General features: G+C 35.1%; 8 protein-coding genes and 1 non-coding gene across 9 annotated transcripts; 7 read left to right on the top strand and 2 right to left on the bottom strand.

The window, feature by feature from the left end:
- Positions 1–1,172: 1,172 nt before the first annotated feature.
- Positions 1,173–2,921, top strand: NAEGRDRAFT_78985 (uncharacterized protein). The gene has a single exon (XM_002679719.1). It carries the CDS (start codon positions 1,533–1,535, stop codon positions 2,817–2,819), a length of 1,287 nt encoding a protein of 428 aa, XP_002679765.1. The 5' UTR covers positions 1,173–1,532; the 3' UTR covers positions 2,820–2,921.
- Positions 2,922–3,056: 135 nt separating this feature from the next.
- On the top strand, positions 3,057–3,530 carry NAEGRDRAFT_47488 (uncharacterized protein; the record flags this gene model as incomplete). Its single annotated transcript, XM_002679720.1, has 1 exon — positions 3,057–3,530. The coding sequence occupies one exon, from the start codon at positions 3,057–3,059 to the stop codon at positions 3,528–3,530; it is 474 nt and encodes a 157-aa protein (XP_002679766.1).
- Positions 3,531–4,123: 593 nt separating this feature from the next.
- On the top strand, positions 4,124–4,712 carry NAEGRDRAFT_31906 (uncharacterized protein; the record flags this gene model as incomplete). Its single annotated transcript, XM_002679721.1, has 2 exons — positions 4,124–4,511; positions 4,555–4,712. Coding segments are annotated over 2 exons (546 nt in total), but the record flags the coding sequence as incomplete, so codon positions are not given.
- Positions 4,713–7,010: 2,298 nt separating this feature from the next.
- On the top strand, positions 7,011–7,415 carry NAEGRDRAFT_65115 (uncharacterized protein; the record flags this gene model as incomplete). The annotated part of the gene is made up of 1 exon (XM_002679722.1): positions 7,011–7,415. One exon carries the CDS (start codon positions 7,011–7,013, stop codon positions 7,413–7,415), a length of 405 nt encoding a protein of 134 aa, XP_002679768.1.
- Positions 7,416–7,664: 249 nt separating this feature from the next.
- Positions 7,665–10,211, bottom strand: NAEGRDRAFT_65116 (uncharacterized protein; the record flags this gene model as incomplete). Its single annotated transcript, XM_002679856.1, has 1 exon — positions 7,665–10,211. The coding sequence occupies one exon, from the start codon at positions 10,209–10,211 to the stop codon at positions 7,665–7,667; it is 2,547 nt and encodes an 848-aa protein (XP_002679902.1).
- Positions 10,212–10,387: 176 nt separating this feature from the next.
- Positions 10,388–11,282, bottom strand: NAEGRDRAFT_31852 (uncharacterized protein; the record flags this gene model as incomplete). The annotated part of the gene is made up of 3 exons (XM_002679857.1): positions 10,388–10,628; positions 10,742–11,019; positions 11,151–11,282. 3 exons carry the CDS (start codon positions 11,280–11,282, stop codon positions 10,388–10,390), a joined length of 651 nt encoding a protein of 216 aa, XP_002679903.1.
- An 807-nt stretch (positions 11,283–12,089) lies between these two features.
- Positions 12,090–12,725, top strand: NAEGRDRAFT_65118 (uncharacterized protein; the record flags this gene model as incomplete). The annotated part of the gene is made up of 1 exon (XM_002679723.1): positions 12,090–12,725. The coding sequence occupies one exon, from the start codon at positions 12,090–12,092 to the stop codon at positions 12,723–12,725; it is 636 nt and encodes a 211-aa protein (XP_002679769.1).
- Positions 12,726–12,831: 106 nt separating this feature from the next.
- NAEGRDRAFT_t186 lies at positions 12,832–12,904 on the top strand. The gene has a single exon. It is a non-coding gene; the product is annotated as a tRNA-Asn (tRNA).
- A 629-nt stretch (positions 12,905–13,533) lies between these two features.
- On the top strand, positions 13,534–13,722 carry NAEGRDRAFT_5779 (uncharacterized protein; the record flags this gene model as incomplete). The annotated part of the gene is made up of 1 exon (XM_002679724.1): positions 13,534–13,722. A coding segment is annotated over one exon (189 nt), but the record flags the coding sequence as incomplete, so codon positions are not given.
- Between the last annotated feature and the right edge of the window lie 445 nt (positions 13,723–14,167).

Genomic DNA, 14,167 nt, shown 5'->3' on the forward strand with positions numbered 1-14,167 from the left:
TCACCAAACGACTATTTACAATGTCCAACTCTTTTAATTGTTGCAAATCGCCAATCCTTCGGACGAGTGCCATATCATTAATTCCACTAAACGAAACTCTAACTAAATTAGGCATCATAATCATTGCCTCCAAAACATTCACATTTCCACTATTTAAATTTACACATGTAATCCTCTCCAAAAATTGACTCTGTTTTAACAATTCGGCCCGTCCACCATCAAATTCCCTTTTAAAATCAAGCGATAATCGAATTGTTTGCTTGATAATTCTTTTCCATTGTTTGGAAATCAATACGCAATTTTTCAAAATAAAAAACGAGTCGAGATGAGTCAAAATTTCATAGCAAACATCATCAGGAAATTCGCAGCCGCCGCCGATGCGAGCAGGAAGTAGAAGGCTTTCAATCATTTTTTTTAAAAAGTTACATGATTATTGAGCAAGTCAACCGAGTTCGTTTGGATTACAATTGATTGAAAGAAGTGACTATCTAACATTAAGGTGTTTCTCAATTTCAGCAACTGTATTTGAGGGTTAAATCATTTCCCGCCAAAACCGCATAATAACCAAAAATGACAAAAATTCCATTCATTCTCTCGCAACATCCATATTAATAACAATAATCAATAGAAGGCAACAACAAATTGTAAAGCATGCATTGTATAAAATATACAACTTGTGATAGCAATATTGTAATGAAGAAAAATTGTCCTCAGATTCGCATAAGTTTCATCCTTTACCATACATGGATGTAAAAATACAAAAGAATCTCTAGAAATCCAAAAACTCAAGATATGTGATATCACATCAAAAAAAGCATATATTCAATGAACCTTTCCACTATGTGTCGGCGGTGTGAAAACCTTTCGAAATTTGTTGTCATCCAATACACAGCCCAATACAGTTCATTTCTAATAGATGCCATCTTGCATGTTTCAATTATTGTAAGAAATTATTCGATTCACCTTGCAAATTCTGAACCATTCGAATCTTAACTTTCTATATGTGTGCGCGCTAAAACATTGATTCACCATGAGCTCTCCCAAACACGTGTAGTAAGTCCTTGAACGTGATTTGTCACACACAACCGACAATTTTTTCTTGCTTTCTTGTTCATCAGAGAACGTGAACAAAATTTTACTGTTTGTTGGTTGTGGGAAAAACGTGAAGAAAAAAAACCAAGTTTTTGACTCGTTGAAGATTTTTAAAGTCAACAACTGTTGGTTGTTTATTATTAATAGGGGAGCTTACGAAGGGGTTTACAAAGTGAATTCACAACCAGCAATCACGTTTAACATCCAATTAATACCCTACCATTTGATTGTATCATTTTTCATTTCCTATTTTGTAGATTGCCTTACGAAGAGAACAATTGCTTTACCAAATAAGTCTTGTAGGAACAAAACGCAAACAAATTTAAAAAAAAAACCGCAACAACACAAGCTGCTGTTTGAGCCACCCAAAACCTCCCATCAAGCCACATCATCATCATCAGCTGCTTCAGCAAGAAACAGTAAAATTCGCCTCCAACACAATGATGATGATCACACAACAACAGCAACAACAACAACAACCTTTCACTATTAATAACAATTATAACACAACTCCTAAAACAGTAGAAGAAGAAGCAATAAGAAGTAGAAGCAGAAGAAATATCGGTCAAATGTTGAACAAGATAAAGAAGAGTCTATTCAAGAGATTTGGTACTCAGAGTCAAATCTATAATAACAACGACATTAACAATAATAATAATTCAACTTCAACAACTACAATACGACATGTTGATAATACATGTAATGACAGAAGTTCGAGAATTTCATGGTCGTTGGTGATGGAAAATTCTCAAGCCGAATTCCTCTATCAAAATATCTTCTCGTGGCTTGATCATACAACGGTGATGAGACTTTCAATGGTAAATCGATACATGAGAGCAATTTGTGTAGAGTTTCATCCAGTGTGCTTTAGGATGGAATGGTGGAATTTGACAGAATATAAAAAGACGAGTTGTGAATTCCCATTTGAAAAGGTGATTCGTGTACAGTTGGAAGGAGAACCAATGCTTGAATACATGCCAAGGATTAACTGGGAAAATGTTCAATCCTTGCGAATGAATGTTCACTATTATAAGAATGTCGACGAGTGTAGCAAGATTATTGGTCATGCCCTTGAAGAATCCTCGCTGCTCCTGAGAGAATTAGTATTGAATGGAAAGCAACGTGAGATGAATGAGAGATTTACACTGACCAATGTACTGGACAAGGTTAATGTGAGAGGTTTGAAATTGGAGAGATTGACCACTAATCTTCCAGTAGATGTAAATAGACTCCTCCAATATGAAATGACCATCAATAAGATTATCATTGGAGAATACTTTTGTACAGACAGTCCTTCTGCTGCTTTCTCTATGAGTCAATCGACAAGTTCAGTTTGTTGTGGTTCAGCAACATCCTCTACAAGCATGATGAATGAAATTGTACAATCTACTCCCACTGTAAATAGAACTAATCAATGCCTTATCAAAGTCTTTCGATGCAAAGTTACAGAGAAGAATCTGAAAGAATTTTGTGCATTAATTGCCATGCCTCAATTCCAAACTCAAATTTTGGAAATTACACTCACACCAGCACTCATTGCTCCAGAAATTCTGTCCACACTCATTGATTTGTTTGTTGCCCACCTGAAACATGTAAAGAAAGTTGCCATTGCTAGTAGTCTTGATCCACTTTTACTCAAGAAGGTATTCGGATCCTTTCGAACAAATTCTAATACTTTTGAATTGGTTTTGGTTAAAAAACAAGACAAGCATCATAAAAAATGTTAAATTAATATTCAAAATTTATTCATTCTCATTATTGAAATTGATATCTTTTTAATACTATTAAATACTACTTTACAATATTAAAAATTGAGCCCATTTTTGGTCATTTGCTAAACACATCCAAATTTAACACTTCAAAAAAAAATGCTCGAAAGATACTTGAAATCCCTGCTGACAGGAAGCAAATTCAATCTACCAACAACCTTCTCTCAACTTTTCCGATCCCCTCATTTCGAAACCATGATGGGCATGGGTAATTTAGATTATGCTCATCCGGAGGTGAAACGAATTCTTCGTCATCACTCTCACGATCCAAAGACTTTCTTTGTATTCGAGCCTCCAATCGATGTCAGAGAACACGAGAAGAAATTCATCATTCATGCAGATGTTCCAGGCTTTCACAAGAATAATATTTCAGTGACGGTCACTGATGAAGAAAGAGGAGAAATTTGTATTAAGGGAAATTTAGTAGATTTAGAGGAAAAACAAATGAAAGAGGAGGAACAAGTTTTTGGAAAGTATCTCATACAGGAAAGAGTTTTAGTTCCAGAATTTGAAAGGAAAGTAGTCTTGCATAATCCATCAGAAATTGATTGGGATAATATTAATGCTTCCATTGCTCATGGTCAACTCAATATTGATATTCCAAAGAAGGATGTTCCTTCCAAACCACCAAAGGAATCAAAAATTATTCCAATCTCTGAAGAACCTTAATTAAAAGTATGTGTAAATATATTTAAGAAACTTTGTTTGATAGGTAACATAATAGGTTTGTGAAGTTGGCTGAACCAAGTTCATTGTTCTCTCATTTTTCATCTTTGAAAAAAACGAACTAAAATTTATTGTGGTTTTTTGTTGTTTAATATTGGATAGTGGACAACGAATTTTGATTTTCCTTGTAATTGTTGTGTTTGATTGGAAAACAAAAACGATAATAGGAGTTAATAGCGCACCTGTGTTGGATTTTTTGGTGCTTTTGATTCTTCTGTGATCATATTCGGATAAGAGGAAAATTATCATCATCAATTATTTAATTTAATTTATTATTATTAAAATCTTAGAGTCGACTTGTAAAATTGTAGAATAACGACATTATCAAACACCTGTACTACTAGTTTAATTTATTATTATTATTGTAAAATACCTTTAAAAATCTTCACGAATAATGGATCAATATTAGTAAGTACAAGACATGATGATTGTGGATTTAATCAATGATGCGGATATTCAAACAACAGTATCATTAAAATCTTGGGAAGAGGTTCTGAAGGTAAGTGGCTTGGTGAAATGTTCATGTCACTAATCAATCAATAGGACAAGTATTGTTAGCAGAACACAAGAAAACTCATGAAGAAGTTGCCATCAAGCGTATGGAATGGGCTTCTTTCGACGATGCTAACCTTCATTTAAACGAAGCTCAAAAGTTGCGAGATTTAAATCACAAGAATATTATGAAATACCTCAAGGTATTCTTGAACAAGTATAGTACAGACACTCACTTTGTTTGTCTGTGTATAGAGTACTGCCCTGGAGGAGATTTACAACAATTCATTTCGAGTACATGCAAGAAGGGAAAAATAGCAGAGAAGGATATTCTCAGCTATGCAGAACAAATAGCAGCAGGTCTTCAATATTTACACGAGCACAATATTATTCACAGAGATTTGAAACCTCAGAATATTTTAATTGCTGCAGGTAGGTCACAAACATTTTCAATTGATTTTACAAATATTATAAGATGGTACACTTAAAATTGGAGATTTTGGAATTAGTAGACAATTGGGAACTCAATCTATGGCCAATACTCAATGTGGTACTATTCAATATATGAGCTATGAAATGCTTAACATGGCACCTTATGATCAAGCAACTGACATGTACTCATTTGGAGTGTAAGTTGATTTTAAAAAGCTCATATATTTTTCTAACTATTATGGTCAACCATTTCATTGGATAGAATTCTTCTTCAAATGATTACTGGAAAGCAAATGATGATTCCTATGGAACTGAGAAAGAATCCAAACTTTCTCGTTGAATTGGAACATCAATGTGTCAAGACATTGGGCTACTCTCAGGAATTATTTGCCCTAGCCAAAAATTTAGTGAGCTATGATCCAAGAGAACGGCCAACGGCAGAGAAGGTTCTCAAATCCCTGACAAAAATCAGATCGAGCGACAAGCATGGAAATTTGAAATTGGTATTTAAGGATTTTAACCAATTATCTGACGTTTTAAAAATTAGAGTATTTTCCTTTTTACAAATTGAAGACATGTATCATGTAGGTCTATCATGTAGACAATATTATTGGTTATGGGAACAACATGTAAGTTTTTTTCAATTCCTAACCTCCTCATCAATTCATATTTTTTTGCATGTATTCAATTCAATATTTCCTTTAACTTTTTACCAAATTGGTAATAACTTGAATGCATACAACATTTACATTCAATTTTACATAGTGGTGGAGCCAATTTATGAATACCAAAGCAGGAGAGGAGATTTTAAAGAATTCTTCCTCAATCTATTCCAAACCAACTCCAAGAAAACGAGCTGGGAGCGCCAACAATAATCACAGACCTGGTAGTGAGCTATCTCTAGAATCAATGACCACCAGTGCTGAGAAAGTTTCTTCTCCCCTATCCACATCACTCCCAACCACACAAACAGAAAAGAATATTTTCAAACAACAAGCATTCAACTATGTCAAAATCCAAAAACCTAAAAAGAGACGTGACATGAATAAGAGAGGTAAAAGTGTTGTCAGTGAAATACATCCATCACAAGTCCAAGAAGCAGCTACCTTCCTCATGAATTGTTTCAAATCTCCAAACTTTAACAAGTATTCCTCCACTAACGATGCTGAAAATACAGCTCCAATTACATCTTCCAATTATGAATCAGGCCAAACATCCAAAACGTCCGAGCAAAGCAAACGAGACAGTGGCATTACTGCTGAAACCTCTACCACATCCACACTGATGGAAACTAACGAATTGCACCCACTCTTGAGTTACATTTTCAAAACTGGGATTATGGAAGATGTATCGGATGAAGCTCTTCTGTTCCTCTGTACCATGATCGTCAAGTACGGTATCAAATATGGTAGGATTTATGTCAGTACACACTATCCACTCAATAATGAATCAAAGGAGATTCAAGCCATTTCCATATGGCAACATCCATTCAACTCAAAGGGAGTAGATTTGTGGAAATTAGTAAGACTGGGTATTGGGAAGGCTCCCAAAGCTCTGTAAGTATTTTTTTATGTAATGCTCATATTTGATTCATCATTATGATGATGGTTGTTGTTTGCTATTTAGTGGTTTCAAAGGTCTATATCGAGTCAACAAGGCTGCCAAAGCATTAGAAATGGTACATGGTAAGCTTCTTCCCCAAAACGATAAACCACATTGGACTCTTCTAAGTTTGGTTGTCAAACCAGAATTGAGACGCAGGGGCCTTGGCTCTGAAGTTATTCTACCAATCATTAGATTATCAGATGAAGCAACACTCCCCATCTATACATTTGTTTATCACTACGAGTCCAAAACAAAAGAAAATAAGCTCATCAATTTCCTTAAAAGGCAAGGTTTTGATGTTCGTGAAAACATTGCTCCAGCAAACGGCCCTCCTTTTACAGTTCTGATAAGGTATGGCAATTAATAAAACAAAATTGTCAAATTCCATCTCAAGAGCATGAATTGACAAACATAGAACAGCTCAACAGGAAATTAGCACTGCTTAAAATCCACTACCACCATTTTGAGTGCTGTAAATTGTTTGAACATTTTTGAACTCAGTTGTGGCCTCAAATTGTCAGATTCATTTCCTCGCAAAATATTGTGCATATTATTAAGATGCATAACTCTAACACCTCAGCTTGTCTATTAATAATTATTTCACTGGATTGATCAACAATACGCAATATATTCAAAATGGTCTTGATAAAGTGGAAGCTCTTCTCCACACGCATGATCAAAAAGGTTTTCCCTTATTCATGCTCGATTTGTGGGATCCTCACACTTAATAAAACCACCAGAAAAAAAACCCAATCACAGCCACCATCATCCTCTCTCTCCGTTTTTCCTTAAAAAATTACCGCAAAGAAGAGTTTGATTTTTCCAATTTACACCACCAACAAGCCTCATTATCCTCCTCTTCAATTATAATAATCTAAATACAACAACAACATCATGCCTAATAATAATAGTATATCGAACGTACCAATCTTGGACTCACAATTAGTCAGTAAGGTAAAGCTGGAATTGAAAATGAAGGAGGAAACAATTAAGGAATTAAGAAATCAATTGAAATATTATCAGGAAACACAATGTTCTGCCTGTTTAGCCAATAGATCCTATCACGCCCCTCCTTCGGATGATGAGCATGACGAAGATGAACATGATCAACATCATTTGGAGAATTATACAATTACTAAAACAACCACGGAACCAGGGGTTGTCTATAACACTGAAGCACACAATATGGGTCTTAAGAACGATTGGCTTGCACCAGCAACAACAGGAAGAAGACAATCCATACAATTGAATAACATATATGAAAGTGAAATTCAAGATTTAATTGCAAAGAAGAAATAGTAGTAATTAGCTGCCTCCATAGATTGGAAGAAATAACACACTATTGTGTTGCGCACATTGAACATAATGACCATTAGTCTTATGGATCATCCTTAATAAATATTTAACCACCAACGCCAGGAATTTTCTACGTTACCGTAAATCTTTAGCCAGATTGGAAATCTTGACCAAATCCTCATATCCATTCATAACAAACCATTCCTTATCCAGAGTGAAAAATTAGAGAACAAATGGATAAATGGAAATTTTTTATTGGTAGGTTGGTTGGGTGTAAAGTTGAATCAATTGTGCTTTGAGAGGATGATTGTGTGGATCGTGGGCAATGTGGAATAAAATGTGGTGGAATTGAGGGAGATTTCTTGGGATTAACTTTAAAATATTGGAAAGGATTGGGTACAGGATATCAGGAGTCAATGTGTGATAATATGACATAAAGAAAGGAATAAATTGTTGGATGAGAGTTTGATACCACATATTGAGTTGTACCATTTGCTGTTGTTGATATTTAGGAGAGAGTATGGTAATAGCTCTATTGAGCAAGGCGTTGAGGAATTCAATGGAGGAAGGTGGACTTCTCATTAATTGTACCAACACTAGTGTAATTGTACCAATATTGACTATCGAATTCAAGCTCTTAATCATGGATTCTACAAGTTGAGGATTGGTGGAATGTTCAGCAATCAAAATTGGAATCATATCAAGGAGCAACTTGGTATTGAAAGGTTGTGGAAGAATATTGAGACACTTGCAAATAAATTTCTTTCCTTTTGGAATATTCCAAATTTCTTGGTGATATAAAAGATAGGAAGCAACAGTTTGACAATTAACATAAGAAGATTCAGCAACTTTTGGAGAAATTTCCTTAGAATGTTGAGCAACAGTTTGGAATTCTTCAATTTCAATCAAAAGAGTCAAACCATTCTCAATGCATGTTCTCAATTGAATTGGATTGTTATAGACAAGTCTAGTACGTAACTCTGATGGTATTCTCTTATGTTTGTAATATTGGTCGACAACTTCATCACGGAATACATTAGTATCAAAGCATGTTCTTGGAGTTCTGACATTTTGAGATGGAATTCTACCAAATAATCTAGCAGGTGGTGTTGTTGTTGTTGTGGTGGTTGTAGAAGTATTATTGGTTCCTTGTTGTTGATTAGATGTGGCTGTTTGTCTGGCATTTTCTCTTTCTTCCTCTTCTTCAGTTAGATGCTTGCTAAGAAGGTCAATAGTTTGTTCAGTATTGTTATTTTTCACAAAGTAATAATAATCATCAGAGTATCCATTGTGTACTTGTAAATCTACCATTTGTTGACGAATAATAGTTTCCACTTCATCAATTCTCATAAATTGGATAATTCTATGTGGTTTTTCATTGTTATTATTATTGTTGTTGTGAGATCTATTATTATTGTTAAATCTGTGGAACTTGTTTCTTTGATCTTGAGGTGTTGGAATCTTGTTCAAAACTTCATTAACTACAACCTTGTTAATAACATTGTAACAGTCAGTCTTATCTTCAGTATTATAAGTATTATATTTAACCATCAAATAGGAAGGTGTAGAAGTTTGTTGATTTGTTGTTGTTCCTCCTGATGTAGTATTGTTGGTAGTACTTGTTGTTGTTGGTGCTTGTTGCTTTTCTCCCTTTACTAATTCGGGATGTTTGTGAGCAACAGTAGTTGGTAAAAATTCGAGAGGTTCCAAACCACCAGAGATTGGAATTCTTGAATTTGCTGCAATAGTAGCACTAACTTCAGTATTGGTAAATCCAAAAGGTGAATTGGCACCACTTGATAATTGATGAGTACTAGATCTACCACTTCCACTGCTCTTATCATCTTCATCTTCCTCAGAAATCAAGTCTGTGATATAGTGAAGTCCTGTACTTTGTTTTGTAGAAGAACCAGAAGTTGTGTGGTGATGAGTGCCTACAGTTGATACACCTCCTGATGAACCACTACCGGAACCAGCAAAGAATGAACCAAGGAAGGCATCATCATTTTGATTATCATTAGCAGTACCCCACAAGGAAGCACTTCCATTATTACTTCCTTGACGAATGTGTTGTCCTCCACCAATAATTGATGATTGTGTAGCACCACTATTTGGACTGGCTCCCAAAATATTAGAAAGGAATGAACCAGAAGGTGATGTAGCGGAAGGAGAACCTAACAAGATATTTGTTGCTCTTGGTGAAGAAATAACTGGTTGATGTGTAAAACTTCCAAAACTACCACTATTATTACTACCAAAACTACCAAAAGAACCAGTGTTTGTATGGTGATGAGAAGGTGTTCCACCAGGAATATAATTTGATGGTGAAGATGGTGAATGTCCAATAGGAATACCAAAACCGCTACCAGTGCTACTTCCACTTGTATTTAAAGAAGAGTGAGCATTGTGAAAACCAGCAGCACTTCCTCCTGGAGAGCTAGTAGAGCCAAACAAGGAATGTTGTTGTTGAGAATGTTGATAGTGGTGTTGTTGTGAATGTTGTGGGAGGCTTGATGTTGTATGGCTGGAAAAAGCCTTCTTTCCATTCCAATCATCATCCACAGAATAGTATGGACGGGATCCACGAACAAGATCAGAAGCATCATTGTTAGAAATAAAAAAGCCTCCATCATCACCTTCATCACCAAAAGTTTCATCATTTTTATCATCATCATACTCATTAACGGATAGTTTTTTAGCGAGACGATTATCCAAGTCATCGAACGAACCCTGTCCTAAATCATCATTCAACAAGGAAGGGTTGAAAAAGTCATTATCATCCTCACTTGGCGAAGACATTTTTTTTAAATAATATTAAAAATTTTAAAATATTTTTAAATTCCTGATGATAATTCTTATTTGGATTTTTAACAGTTGTTGTTGTTTGCTTTGGAACTTGAGCAGAATGTGAGAGTCGCATTTTGTAAATGAAGCTAGTCCATAGGATTGAATAATTAATGAAAATAAATAATTATTTATTGATCAGTGAGAGTAAAGTTGGCAGTGGTGGTAGCAAGAACTCTACTATTTGGATGCTTGGATCCACATTCACCTTCACAAGCAGCAGAGAAGAAAGTATATTTACCTGGTTCAAAGACAATTTGGTTTTGTTCATCATCTTGAGTTTGGACTTTAACTTGAATTTCAAAAGTACCTGGTTGGAAACCGTTAGCAACCAATTCACCTCCAGAAATGTCAGCAGTAGTTGGTCCATCACTGTGATAGTATCATTCCACAAAATATGTTCCAACAAGTGTGTGTGAAAAATCAATGATTAATATTGTAAAATATGAAAATGATTAGAATCATAAAATTAGATTGATACAAACACTTCAAAGTAAAGTTCACCAGTACCAGTTTGATTGTAGACTCTCAATTGAGTAACAGCAGTGAAAGTGGTACCCTTTGGAGCAGATTGTGGAACAACTCTAGAGTTGAAGAATTGAGCACAAGTTGGGAGCTTGCAGTTTCTGACTGGACACAAGGAGACCAATTGGCATCCATAGATAGCATCCAAATCAGCCTTATCAATCAAATTGATGAATTCGTTAACACCCAAGTAATCACAGACCAAGCTACAGGCAGCAACAACGAGAGAACCAACTCCCTATTGTTATGGTTGTATTCACAATCACACATTGGTTGTAACAATGTTGTCAAAATGTCAAGTGTTAAATGTCATGACGGTTTTAAGAAATATTTGATTAGTTTGATCAGAGACTTGTCAAGATAACTTACCTTCAAATATCCACACAATTCACCACATGATCCAATAACACCAACGTTCAAGATAATGTTCAACAATTGGTTGATGGTTTGATCCAACAATTGAATACACATATCACACAATTCATAATCACCCTTGATCATTCTTGATCTCATTTGGGTGGCCATAGCTGGGTTTGATTCTTCAACCTTGTTAATAGCAAAGCTCAAAATCTTTGACTTTAAAGCAGAACTTCCATGAATTCTAGCCTTGATTTGATTCTTCAAACTTTCTTGATCAGCACCGAATCTTGGTGTAGCCTTCATCATGACAAAAGGAGTCAAGTACAAACACAAGACAACGAGTGCGAGGACGATTTGTGTAGCCTTCATCTCTGAGTTTTAATTGTTTTTTTTCGAGAATGTTTTTCTGTGAGCGCAAAGCCTTCTTGTTCCTTTCACTTCCGCATTCTCTGCTGAACCACACAAGCAAAAGCCTTTTGCTTTGAGATTATCTCTCGCGTTTTTTCTTCTGTGATTATCGGGCCTTATTTTACGTAGAGAAATGCGCGCCAAAAATACTGTGCCGTTACAATGGTCATCAAGCAAATTTGATTGGTTTGTGAAAAAGTTGTGATGTGAAATGTGAAAGAAGTGATCTTCTATTGTGGCTCTTGGTGGGCTTGCATGAAGATTTTGAATAGAATGTGTTTTTGGTTTTTTGGTCAACCGTAGTGTGATAGTTTTACTGTAATCTTGATATCATTAGTAGAGTTGTTGTGAAATAAGAACTTCCTGCAATGATTTGTGTGGTTTCAAGTAAACATCAACTCGAATTTTAAAATTGTTATTAGGAGAATTTGAAAAACCGTTGGTGTGAAATTTTTTCACATCATGTCCTGACAGAGGAAGCTCAATATTCGAATAAGTAGTGGGTCAATTGTTGAACACATCAAAACTTTGTTTAAAAAAATGCAAAAACAACTCACCATCACATTTTTGATTACAATTCTTCTTTCATTAGTCCTTCTTCTTTCGTCTAACATTTCTGCCGAAAGTACAACATGCAATTTTGATGAGAAGATTTTTATGTTATCACCAGGAGAAAGTTACTTTCCACTCGAATGCACCATTTCACCATTCAATGAAATTCGTACCGATATCGAACTTGTCGGAAGAGGCATCACGTTATACTTGTTGACAGCTGACCAAAAACAAGATTACCTCCAAAAAACAAAAGATGACATTTACTATCTACCTACCTTCTCCAATTCCCTTCAAAGTTTTGTCCTCCAAGATGAGTCAACCACTTCAATTTCACTCTCCTCAACCAAGAGAATGGATGGCATTGATAAGGTTTTCATTCTCATGAAGGAACACAAGACCTACACTGTGGAATCTTCAGTTAGAGTTAAAATATTGATTACTCCACAACAAGCTACTGATTCGAGTAATGCTGGAGCAATTGTTGGAGGAATTTTGGGAACTTTTACAATTTTGGGATTGTGTGTAATTGGTGGAGTGATTGGAGGAGCTATTTTGTGGAAGAAGAAGATTTTGCAACGTTGGTTGAAACGTGGTGGAGAGGAATATCAAACTGTTTTATAAAGAGATTTCGCTATAGAATATATTGTGTAAAACAAAGTTGGAATAAACAATATAGGAAATGAGTGAAGTTAAGAACATTTGGAGTAATTTATTTTAGTGGATGTGATCCCCCTTAGCTCAGTCGGTAGAGCGTCAGACTGTTAATCTGCAGGTCGGTGGTTCGAGCCCACCAGGGGGAGATTACTTTTTGCTACAACAAATTTTTAACTAAATCCTTGCATCAATTTAAAAAAAAATGGGAACAAAGCCATCACGTACCTTGATGCCAATACGAACCATCATTCAACAGAAATTAACTAAAAAAGTTCTATTACTCGGTACCTCCGATTCTGGTAAATCCACATTATTCCACATGTTGCAATTGATAACTTTCGGCCATAAAGTTGATGAAAAGTTTGAAAATAATTTGCGAATTGTTTGCTCATGGGTTGTTGAGCGAATTTGGGAAGTGATGGGAGAGCAAGACCGAAATCACTTGAAAGATCTCATCAACCCAGAACTGAGATTAGTGTTCGAAACTGCACGAAATACTTGTTTAGCTACTGAATTGCAAAATAGAGATTGTTGTGAAATATTGGTCAATCTTTGGAAAATTCCATTCTTTAGAGAGTTTTACGAATCAGTGTGGAGTAGAGATGGAATCACAATGTACGAAAATGTCAAGGAATTAGTTTCAAGAATTGAAAACAGGAAAATCTTTTCTCCATATTCATTAATTCATTGTAGGACGGCTGGAATGTCGACAGACGAACCAATCAGAAACAACATTGAACTGATCGATGTTGGAGGACAGAGAAAAGAAAGAAGGAAATGGATTTATTGCTTTGAAGATGTTCATACAGTGATTTATATGGTTTCTCTTTCAGAATTTAATCAATTTTTATTTGAAGATAACATTACTAATAGAATGGAAGAATCACTATCCTTATTTAGTGAGGTTATGAATTCGAGATGGCTTGGTCCTGCTCGTAACATAATTCTCTTTGTAAAACCAGATGTTCTATGGAAAAAATTGGAAAATGGAGTGAAATATGATAGAGAACTCAATACTAATATTATAGCAGAGCTAGACAGAATTCCTGATCAGTATCTTAAACTGGTTATCAACTCGATCATTTCAGAATATTTCAAGAAAATAGATAGAACTACAATTGATTCCTATCATATTGTGAATACAATCTCAGAAGAGGATATCAAATCTGTTTGTGAAATAATCTTTGGAGAGAGAATAGATCAAAAAACAACCTTCATCTCACCATGTATCATTCCTGACAACAATAGAATGATACGGTGCCTCTTCAATAATTATCTGAATGAAAAATTGACAGATATACAAATCATTACTTCCGACTGAGATGTTAACTTATTAGGATAAATAGAGCTACATACAGATTTCAATTCATCTTTGCCAATTCGTCGTTAATTCAGAAGAGAGTGAAGGA

This window comes from Naegleria gruberi (genome assembly GCF_000004985.1).
Source record: "Naegleria gruberi genomic scaffold NAEGRscaffold_12, whole genome shotgun sequence".
Classification (NCBI taxonomy): Eukaryota; Heterolobosea; class Eutetramitea; order Acrasida; family Naegleriidae; genus Naegleria; species Naegleria gruberi.

What these genes read in the sequence shown, in the direction of transcription:
- NAEGRDRAFT_78985 (XM_002679719.1), top strand. Translation starts at nt 1,533, where the DNA reads ATGATGATGATCACACAACAACAGCAACAACAACAACAACCTTTCACT.